General features: G+C 37.8%; 1 protein-coding gene across 2 annotated transcripts in view; it reads right to left on the bottom strand.

Annotated features, from left to right (window-relative positions):
* Nucleotides 1–252: 252 nt before the first annotated feature.
* TET2 (tet methylcytosine dioxygenase 2) overlaps nt 253–11,917 on the bottom strand; it is a 130,669-nt gene continuing 119,004 nt past the window's right edge. For both annotated transcript variants that reach the window (XM_024751888.1, XM_024751889.1), the window contains 3 exons: nt 9,834–9,971; nt 6,959–7,313; nt 253–4,988 (listed from right to left, as the gene is read on the bottom strand). In XM_024751888.1, the coding sequence (XP_024607656.1) occupies nt 3,532–4,988; nt 6,959–7,313; nt 9,834–9,971 (1,950 nt within the window). In that variant the 3' untranslated portion in view covers nt 253–3,531. The remainder of the gene's footprint in view (nt 4,989–6,958; nt 7,314–9,833; nt 9,972–11,917) is intronic.

The raw sequence follows: 11,917 nt of genomic DNA, 5'->3' as shown, positions 1-11,917 counted from the left end.
CCCACATGCCGCGGAGCGGCTGGGCCCGTGAGCCATGGCCGCTGAGCCTGCGCGTCCGGAGCCTGTGCTCCGCAACGGGAGAGGCCACAACAGTGAGAGGCCCGCATACCGCAAAAAAAAAAAAAAAAAAAAAAAAAATAGAATAACCATCTACAAAGTATCTTTAAAAAAAGCAATTTCTTTTCATTCCCTTTTGCCTCACCGAGGTGGCAGTAATTCAGGCAGTAAACAGAAACTTCAACAAGACAATACTTAGAGTGCATTAAATAAATATAAATTTTATTAAAAACACTCACATAGCGTTATCAGGAATGATATAATAATAAACGCTTTCAAATAACCTGCATTCATAACATTACAATACTTACAGTATTTATAACCATCCTCAGATTTTTATAGACAACCAAACATCTCATGAAAATGAAACTGTTTTTTAAAAAAGCGTAGAAAAATGCACACAGAATTCATTATATTAGTGTCAAACTGCAAAAGTTTCCTACACAAGTTAACCACTAGCTTTAGAAGTGAACTGTACACCACTGTGCGTCAATCAAGATGAAAAATTCATTCAAGTAAAGTTGACACCACTCAGAAGCATTTTCAAGTATGGCTATATAGTCAACCTGATATTCCTATATAAGCAAATTGGAGATCTGCTTTCCATTCATTCTGAGGCAGGTTTGATATTTACAATTATAGATCTGATATTTACAATATGCCACTCAATTTCCTCTCTTCTTCCCTACCTAACCTCTCCTCAACCCCCCAAACTATACTTCCTGCTCTTGTTGGCCAGCAGTTTGACAAATGACAGTGGAGGATACAGAAACCAAATATTCACTCATATCGGGATGGCTGACTCAAAACCAACAAATGTGCATGAAGTAATCAAATATTTGGGGTGAGATATACGGTATATGCAAAATATTAAAATCATGCAGTCTGACAAATACAAAACAAATGTTCTTGAAATGCCTGTAAATTGGTTACAGCCAAAAACTGGAGACATTTTTTTAAAAGACAAAAGCCAAGTTATAAAGATTTGACCAATAAAACTCAAAGGCCTCTGTTGATTAAGAATTTATTTGAAATGTTAGTAAGCAAAAATGTACACAGACTAAGACATAATTGTACAGCTGATTGCACACCATCCCCCTAAGTGTTTTGTTTGTGTAGAGAAGTCCTCATGGATCTGTGCCTGTATTGGGTACAGGATCAAAACATCTTTATTTAGAGAGTTAAGGACTCTAGCCAACAGTCACTTGCCAAACTCCTGCCTTACAATTTTCCCTTTATCAGCTCAGTGCATTCTATTTTCATGTAATTTTTTTTTTCTGCTTGAAACAGTCAAAAGATTCTCCAAACTCTTAAAATGCTTTTCTTTACAATAAAAAGAGCCAACAGATTTACAAAATTAGTTTTAGTTACATCAGGACATATACAAGTAAAATAGGAGGGATTCAAAATAAAAGGGTTAAATCCCTGAAAAAGAATATATTTATTAACCTACAACAATTTTACATAAACACAGGTGACATGTTGGCATAAGGAGAACATGAGCTGAAATATCCCTGAATTTTTAGAACAAAAGGTTGAAGTTCAAGTTATACTTGCTAAGAAATCAAGTATTGAAAAAAGGTATGCTTTTTTTTTTTTAATAAAAAAAGACTTGGAAAAAAATGATGGTACACAATGCTATAAGCTTTCACTCTCAGTTCAATATCCTATTGCCAAACTAGTGTTGAGGTATATGACAAATAGGAACATCACTCAAACCTTTAATGAATTCTTAGCTCACATTATGATATATTTATAGCAGGCTGAGTAGCACCATCATGATGTGAACGCTGCTTCAAATCCATATATATATATATATATATATTTAATTTCTTTTTACAGTACTAAAATACTAAAGCATTGCGTTAAAAAAGTTTTGTTTACAATTTAATTTACTTACTATACATCTTTCACTTCTTTATACAAATTAATGATTTAAAACCACCACAGCAAACCAGCTGCCTGTTTTTTTTTTTCCTTTTAATTAATAGATTCACATGGAACTAACCCTGTTTATTAATCTTATGCAGGCATCAGTCTGCTCAATCTTCCTGGTAAAGAGGACACTTAAGCTAAGAAATGACAACATCACAACGTACAATTATCAACACAAAGGCAGCGCTGAAGAGCGTACAGATCCATAAAATAGCATTGCTTAAGTGAACTAGCTTTGTTGAGTCTGTAGCATGCGGTTAATCACTACCTGCAGTTAACAGAAAATTCTTAAAACTCTACATATTTGAGCAATGAACTTGTCATACAATTTTGTACAAAACTGTTTTACAGTATAGCATGTGAGATGAGCACCAGAAAACATGTGTTTTGTGGACTAATGTATTCCCTTGAATCCAATAAGTCCCGTTTTGGATTTAACTGGCTGTAATAAAAATGGACACATTGCTCATCAGCAGATGCATGGCTAAAAGCAAAAATATTTTAAAAGCTTTGTTTCCTTAAAAAAATCAACTTTGCATTCTAAAATGAAAGTAAACTTTTTTTTTTTTTAAACGTCTCAGTACCTTAGCATTGTTCAAGTTGTCAAAGCTTAGGTAGACAAAGTGCTTCTAAAACACCATTTAAAATATTTATAGATATACATGTTTGTGCACATATACATATTTGTGTGTATATATATATATGTACATATATATGTTTATTGTCCTACAAGGACTTCACTGGATGAGCAAAATCCAGAGGCCTTTAAAATGTCCACATTTTAAAAACTAAGCTTGTGTAAGAATAGGTAATTATGATTAAAAACTTGAATGAAAAGGTACCCCCATTATTCAAGGGCATTGCAGTACACTGATAGCATCTTGATGATATAAAGGCATCAATTTTCAACTGTTAAAGACACCATTTTCTTAGCACCATTTCTTAGAACATCCAAACAAATTCAGTGTTTTGCTGTCTATTCATTTATGTTCCTGTAGCTATTTTGATAAATAAAAGTTAATATTAAGATTACAGTAAAAACTGCATGTTAAAAAGCCATAATTCCAGTATTTCAGTACATTGTATATTCAGCACCAGATGGTATTTTAAGATTCCTGCCCCTGTAATACTACAGTACTTGTTTGATTTGTGTTCCACGACTATGCAAACTTGGTATTATTAAAAGTGGTCACAGATGTGTAGAGCTGTAAAGGGGGAAAAATATCACATTTAAATATCATCTCGTCCAATAATAGAACCAGTGTTTAAAAATGTAAATTGTGGAACACTTTCTTCTCCACCTTCTTTTTGCATAGAATGCTTTGGTCTTTTGCCTAGATTCCATCTGTGACCACTTAGGAGTCAGTGGAAATTAAGTGCTATGGTAAGATGACCTCTTTCTTTGCTGGTGAGCTGAGGTTCCTCTCACCACATTTGTCAGGAATACTGTGTCCTTTCCCCACTGCCCACATCATGAGAACTACACTACGGACAGATTGGTTGTGGTCTTTTCAAATGAGGTAACCACAAGGGGCGACATCATATATATCTGTTGTAAGGCCCCGTGACCCTAGTGAAGGCGTATGGAGATGTAGTTACTGTGGAGTCTGTGGTCACGGACATGGTCCTTTCGGCAAGGGACTTGATGAAGCGCAGGTACGTGGGCTCGGCAGGTTCATGCGGCTCAGTGGGCTCCCGTTTCACTTTTTTGCCGTGGGTTTTCTGAGGCACATAGTCTGGGCCATACTTTTCACACTCTTCCTCTTTCTCGCGGGCTTTCTCGGCCATTTTGGCTTCCCAGAGCGCCAAGCCATGTTTCGGCTCATTCATGCTCTTGTGCTGGTAGAAGACGAGTGAGATCCTGGTGGGGTGATTCCTGTTGGGATTCTTTAAAGGGGTGGTGGCGTGCAGCTCGCGCTTTGCACACTCGATGAGAATGGACCCATGAGTCGGAGCCACAGCCACTCCCCCAATGTCAGGGTCCAGGAAGCTCTGCTCGCTATCAGACCAGACCTCGTCATTGTCCTCGGCAGCACAAGCCTGCTTTTCCTGACTGCCAGCGTCGTGTACTTTGTGGAAGCCTTCTTGGACAGAAGCAGCTCCATCATGGTTAAGACCTGGAAGCGTCTTAGATAACCCATTCGCCGTGTGGGAGAGCACGTCATTCTCCTTGCTTGGGAGATGCAGGGCATGAAGAGAGCTGTTGAACATGCTCGGAGCTGCACCGTAGTTATGGATTAAATGAGAAGGTGGGTGATGCTCACCATTTTTATAGTCTGTGTTTGGATTGCTCAGATTGGGTGGTAATCGAGAGGCAGCCCCCATGAAGTGGCCATCCATCTCATGAGCGGAATAAGGAGGAAATGTACCTACATGGTGTACATTTGGTCTAAGAGTACAACTGCTGAAGGTATCTCCTTGTATATTTTGGTTTCCGTAACCTAAGTACTTAGAAGTAAAACTCTGGCTATTTCCGAACCTTGGCTGGTAAAGCGTATGGATGGGTGGTAGATTTAGCTTAGACAGAGGATCTTGGTTTGGATACCTGTATAGATCCATGGGCTGAGACTGGGGAGAATAGGAACCCAGATATTGGGAGCACTTGTCCATTGATATGTTTCCATTGCATTGATATGATGATGGATATTGGTTATTCTGATTCAAAAGCCCAGGGTAGGGGCTCATGGGATTAGAAGAATTCAAATATGAACCTGCAGCTTGGGATGAGGTGGAATAGAGGTTCATGGGGTTGGCGCCTCCATAAATATCTGAAGTGTGTGAAGAGCTTGGATAAGGACTAACTGGATTGGGCCTTCTTGTGTATAGACTGGTGGATCCAGAAGAAGTGTAAGAGCTGACAGACTCTGACTGAGGGTTATCAGTGAAGGGGTGATGTGGCTGCTGCAGCTGTGGTGGCTGCTTCTGTGGCTGTGGAAGCTGCTTCTGCAGTTGGGGCTGGGGCTGCTGTATGACTGGTCCTGAAAGTCGCAGAAGTTCTGTGGACAGGATAAGAGAGAGCGAGGACAAACATGCTTGATCAGCACTTTATGAGAACTAGGGAGGATGCCTACATGTATGTGAGAACCATCAGTAGAATTATGCAACACCCCTCACACGAGGACAAGAGCAATGTCAGAGCTCTCTAATCACCGTCTGGCGTAATTTTTTGTGTCTAAAGCATTAGAAATAAAATGGCAGAGCACACAGCAGTACATTTTGGTAAATGGTGAAAAATGTAATAAAACATCCAAAAGCCATTCCACTGAGAGCGTCGTGTTCTCTGGAGCTTCTGCGCGTTTGATCAAGCCACACTCTCTACTTGAAGTGCCCTGCCATCTCCCTGCCCTTCCTTGACACAGTTATGCCTTCCTCAAGGAAGCCGTCTATAAACCCAACTTCTAGTGCTTTTGTAATACTTCGTCATAGCCACTGCAAACATCAGTCAGATAAAGCAACAGTCATAATGTACTGGAATTATCCATTTTTAGTCCCCTCCTCACCTCACTGCAAAGTATTCCCTTGAGGGAAAGGACCATGTCTTATTTTACTTTATTTCTCCATTGCCTGGCATGCAATCAAGTATGTTAAATAGGTAATGTAGCAAAAAATTTGTTATGGAAGATTCAGCAGTGCTATGAGAAAAAGAACGACATTCATTTAAATACCCAAAGCACCTTATACAATTGGCAAACCCTATTTCATTAGCGTGCTTTCCAGGAAGGAAATTAACACAGCTGTAGATACAACTTTAAAGGAACTTTCAGCTTTGTAAATGAAACTTTTAAAAGTCATACTTCTGTTTCATGACCACACTTAAAAGAAAGAGTAATATGAGATGAGAACAGATAAATGGAGCCGCAATGGCAGTCCTGAGAACTGAAACAATCACTGCAGAGGCCAGTTAGAAGGAACTAGACACAAAGTTCTAACTGATTGTACTTTATAGCTAACTTAAAAGAGATATCAGGGAGTGGATAGGATTTACTTCTCTTAGTGTAAGTCAACCAATCAACAAATGTTTATTAAACATCTTTGACATATTTTTCTAAATTAGTTTTATCCTTGAGCTGCAAAATCAATCAGTAGGGAGATTTGACTTTGTGAAGCAAAGACGGTTGGTTCTAAGCAGAGCATTATACTAATGCAAAAGACATGCATTTTTCTTTTGTTAATAGCTAGGCCAATACCATCTCTGAAATTTGGATATGGACATCACATTGTATGATTTCTCCTTCTAGAGTATTAACTACAGACAAAGCAAGAAACAGAATATCTACTAGCATTGATAAATAATGCTCTATTGCTACTACTACAGATGTGATCTATTTTGATGGGTAAAAGCTTTTTAAGAGCTATATGTGGATTCCCCTGGTACACCTCAGCCTCAACATGGCTAAAGAAAGGTATCTTACTCTCCTGGCCTTCCCTCATAAATCTTATTTTCAAACTTACCTCAATAAATAGTACTGTTTTAATTATCTAGGCTTATAACTTTGGAGTCATCCTTAAATATTTTTTCTCCTTCATTCTAATGGTTTGTCACCATTGTATTGATACTCATTTTGGAAGAATTCGCTTCTGTCATCTCTTGCTATATCTTCACTGCTACCACCAAAACTCAAGCTCTTATTACCTCACTCTTGGTTTACTGCATCAATCTCCAAACTATTAGTTCCTCTACCTCTAATTTGGCTTGTCTGTCATTGATGGATTAACACTAATTTCACCATATCACTTACCATAAAACTTTGCCATTTATTATAGAATAAAATCCGAACTTCTCCCTCACACTGGGGCTGATGCAACACCTCACTACCGTCTCCAAGAACAAAGCCTGGGCCTTGCTACTTTAGAGAAAATTCTAGTACAGAACTAAGACCGTGATTGAACATAACCTTCCAAAGTTAACAATGTTCGTTTTTAAAACACGTGTCACGTAACATACAGTGCTTCACATTAAATTTACCTGCCAATTGTTTCACCTGGCTTCCAGTTTCAATCTGTTTGGTACGAGAGGAGGCTGACTTTTCCTTTTCATTCTTATTTGTGCTGCTCTCCAAAGAGGAAAGCTTTTCAGCTGCAGCTTTCTTGGCTTCTAGTTTCCTTTGTCGGCATGTCTTGACTGGCTCTGCTAACATCCTGACTTTCCGTCGAAAAGAACTCAGTACCTGAATGGCACCATTTCGTTTTTTCTCCTCCTGAGCTTCTACACTCCCAAACTCATCCACATCAGAGACTTTGTAGAGAGGCAGAACGTGGAGCTGCTCATCCTCAGGTTTTCCTCCAATTTCTCGATTGTCTTCTCTAGTGAGGGTGCATACCTGGCAGGGAAATAAGACAGCACAGACTCAGTTTCAGTCCAGATGACAGCTGGTGTGTGTGTGCGTGTGTTTTCCCTTCTCAGTATTTACATTTGTGGTGCTGGCCTAGTGGACCAGATTGGTTTGTTACCATAAAACCATGATTGTCTGTTATTAATGAAAATTGCATCAAAATGTACATCAAGATAAACAAGTTCATGTTGACATTTTTTTTTTTTGGAATCTATCAGGAACCGTTACCTGCAGTGACACTGTTCTTCACATACATTTCTGACTAAGGGAAGAAGCTTCAAAAAGAAGCTACAAGTTTCCTCTACCAAATGACTTCCTCTGCTTTTGGTAACATCACATTTGCCTCATCTCATACTTTGTACACAAAGAGATTTCACATCTTTCCTCACAGCTAACTCTCCTTAACTGTGTTTAAGAAATTTCCACAGGATACCAAAGTGAAATCTAAATAATGTAAAATTGAAGATTTGATTGATACAGGTAATATTTAAGTTAACACTGCTTCTACCTTTCTTTTCCCTCCTCTGTACTTTATGAAATCTAACTTACTGTTTCTCTTCTCACTCATTTCTCTTCTGAAAAGAAAAAAAAAAAGCTACCTCTGCTGCTTTGATAATTTGATGGTACTTTATTCCTTTTGTTGGCCACAATCACATTGGCTTTGATGAAAGATTGTTTGTTGGTTTTAAAATACTAGCTTTTAGTATTTAGTGTTTTTAATTAACGGAGAAAATGCGACCACAGTTATTTAAAACCCAAGGTAATACAAAATCATTGAAAGATACTCTTGAAAGGAATGTGATGATTACATTAGATTTACCTTTATAAGTAAGTTTAACATGCAATGGTATTAAAATGAGCATTTCACTTCGTACACATAAGTCTTCCCAAATCCTTGCCTCTGAGCACTTGTAACCTTTTCCCACAATTTATCCCTACTCGCTTCTACCTCTCTAGTGCTGCTTTCCATTTCACCTCACAGAACCTCACAGACCTATCAGAGACAAATTCCCCTTCAATCAAAAACTTTCTCATCCTCTGCCCACTCTCCATCACCTTGCTGGAGAGAAACCTGGTTATCTTCAAGACCTACTGTAGCTCCAGCTATCATTTATTTCTTCTACTTCCCAGAATCTAGCAGAGCCTCCAAATGACGAGCAGGTGTTCAATACCTGGTGAGTGATGGTGTTAGATATTGTGGATGATAAGTCTCATGTTTGTTCTCCTGAATCAGAAATCAGCAAACTAGGGCCTGTGGCCAAACTGCCTTGCAGTCTGTTTTTGTATGGCCAGTGAACTAAGAATGTTTTTTTTTAAAGAACTTTTTATTGAAAAAAATCCCAAACAAAGAATATGACAAAGATCCTATGTGGCTTGCAAAGCTTTTAACAGAAAACTTTTCCAGCCCCTGCTCTAGACCATTAAACCAATACCTTCTTTGTTTCTCAACAAAAATTTCACACCAGATTCCTTGAATTAATTCCACTACTGCCTACTATCTCTCTGAATTCTTTTCTACACTATAATTTAACTATAGTGCCTGCCTTCTATTTTCCATGTTAGGTCTCATTGGTCATCTTCCTCAATTACACCTGTATCCATGTTGATAACTCATAGATTGATTAATTTATAGTTTCTGTACTTGAGCTTTTTCATTCTTTATCTCCACTCTGAGTCATCTCTTTAGGTGCAAGGCCACACCCTGGGTTTTGATGGTACGCAACACTGCTCCCCCACTAAGATGGATCCATTTTCTCCCCTTACCAAAGCCTTCAAATACAAGGACCAATCCATTTTACCCACTGTAATATGTAGTTACAACGGGTTCTTTTGCACTTTGAACCTTCTGTAGTAGTTGGTGTGACATCGACGATGCATTTTTCATTTATACTTTTCTCTGCAGGCTGGACTGGTACCTTAGCTCGTATATGGCTTTTTGCTTAACTGATTATAACCTACTAGATATCTGACAGTGAATTTTGAAAGAATTTTTTTGGGCATCTGATTGTAGCTGGAGAGGCTTAGTCACTGGTTTAGATTAGCACCAAGAATTTCCATGGTTTTTTTTTTTTTTTTTTGCGGTATGCGGGCCTTTCACTGTTGTGGCCTCTCCCGTTGCGGAGCACAGGCTCCGGACGCGCAGGCTCAGCGGCCATGGCTCACGGGCCCAGCCGCTCCGCGGCATGTGGGATCTTCCCGGACCGGGGCACGAACCCGCGTCCCCTGCATCGGCAGGCGGACTCCCAACCACTGCGCCACCAGGGAAGCCCAAGAATTTCTATGATTTTCACATGCTTGTCAGTACAGTTTTCCAATAATGTGACATGCCAACCTGTTATGAGAGTACTAGTTATGCAAAACAAGGTCACCTTGCAATAGCAATCATTCATGAAAACACTGTTCTTTGCAGGGACACCGGCAGAAAACGTATTACTCTAAATGCTGCTAACTTCCAATCCTCTACTCTTCAACAGGACATGCTGCTAACCTCTCCTCAGCACCACTTACCAATGTGCTGCCATTCTGCATGTTGTGCAAGTCTCTATGGGCATGAGCGCAGAAGTCCAAACATGCAGTGACCCCTGAGAATGGACGGCCTTCCTTCAGACCCAGACGGCACTCTGGTGCTCTGTGTTCATATTCAATCTGAAAGACGGAAGCGAGTGTGTGACTGGGGAAGTACTTAGGCATTTCAAATCTTTAGGCACACATTTGACAAAAAAGTACAGGACCTGTGTACTGAGCAGGTCAAAAAGGTTCCTTAGTATTATATTTTATATCCCCAAATACAATGGAATGACACAAAATAGAGCAAATGCCTTGACACAGTAAAGTTATTTAATAGTGTTACTGAGATATAATTTACTTACACTTTAAATATATGCTGTTTATTATACTATTTGATTATATATATATATACACACACACATACATATACATACATGAAACCACTACCACAATCAAAATAATGTACATATCTATCATTCCCATAAGTTTCCTCACGCCTCTTTATAATTCATGCTTCCCACTTTGTTCCCAGGCAACTACCGATCTGCTTTCTGTCACTAGAGATTATTGTAGTTTGCATTTTCTAGAATTTTACATAAATAAATCCATTTTGAGTTGATTTTTACATAGGGTGTGAGATTAAGAGTCAAAATTTTTTTCCATATGGATATCCAACTGTTCAAACACTGCTGGGTAAAAAGTTTACACTTATCTCATTGAATTGCCTTTGTTGAAAATCAATTGACCATACATGTTGAATCTATTTCCAGACTCTCCTGATCTTTTGTTATGTAATGGTGTGCTGGTGTGTGTGTGTATGTATGTGTGTATATGCCAATAATCAACTGTCTTGATTACTAGTAAATGTGGATTTGTAGTAAATCTTGAAATCAGGGAGTATAGGTATTCAAATTCTGTTCTTTAAAAAAAAAGTTTGACTATTACAGGTTCTTTACATTTTTATTTATTTTAGAATCACCTTGTCAATTCCTTCAGAACACCTGGTGAGATTTTGATAGGTCATGTACTGAATCCATTGATTAATTTGGGGAAAACTGAAATCTTAATAATACTTAGTCTTGTGATCCATGAACATGGTATATCGTTCCAGTTATTTAGGTCTTTTATAATTTCAGAAATGTTTTGTAGTTTTCAGTGCACAGGTCTTGTACATTTTTGTTAGATATATATTAAGAATTTCATATTTTTGATGCTATTTTAATTGTTATTGGTTATCATTTCAATTTTTAATGGTTTATTGCTAGTATAGAGAAATACAATCGATTTTTGTATTTTGCAACTGTGCTAAACCATTTATTAGTTCTAGGAAGTTTTTTGGTAGACTCTTTGGGACTTTCCACACACATGTTGTCTGCAAATAAGGATAGTTTTATTTCTTCATATTCAATCTGTATCCTTTTTATTTTCTTTTTCTTGCCTATTTCATGGTCTAAAATTTCCAGGTAGATGTTCAATAGAATAAGATACAAGGATATATTATACAGCACAAGGAATATGGCCAACATTTTATAATAATTATAAATGGAGTATAATCTTTAACAATTGTGAATCATTATGTTGTACATGCGAAATATATAATACTGTAAATCAACTATACCTCAATTTAAAAAATTAGGTTGTCACAAAAAGCTTGCTGGCAAGATGAGAACTATTCTTGAAAACATCCCTTGAATTTTCTTAAGCAAACATTCATTTGATAAAAAGTATTTTTATTATTGTATGACAATTGTATATTAAATTTATGTTTATAAATATGGCACAGAAAACATCTTCAACAAATAGTAAAACCTACTTGAGAAGTTAAAAAAAAAAGATGTTAACTAGAAGTGGTGAGAATGGACATGCTTTTCTTGTTCCCAATGTATAATGTGTTTTTTAAAAAAATTTAGCTTTCCATTTACTGAGTTTTCACAGATGGCAAAGCCTACCTTAGGTAATAGGCATGATCCCATCACAATAAAATAGCATTAAAAAGTTTCATGTCACAAAATGGAGCAAAGAAATTACAGTTCCACCTAGCTGAGCAAGTTAAGGAATGAAATGCTTCTTTAACTTGCTGCTTT

The sequence above is a fragment of the Neophocaena asiaeorientalis genome, unplaced genomic scaffold (assembly GCF_003031525.2).
Source record: "Neophocaena asiaeorientalis asiaeorientalis breed wild unplaced genomic scaffold, Neophocaena_asiaeorientalis_V1.1 scaffold676, whole genome shotgun sequence".
Lineage (NCBI taxonomy): Eukaryota > Metazoa > Chordata > Mammalia > Artiodactyla > Phocoenidae > Neophocaena > Neophocaena asiaeorientalis.
Note: the sequence above shows the minus strand (reverse complement) of the source record. Positions and strands in the feature narration are given on the sequence as shown.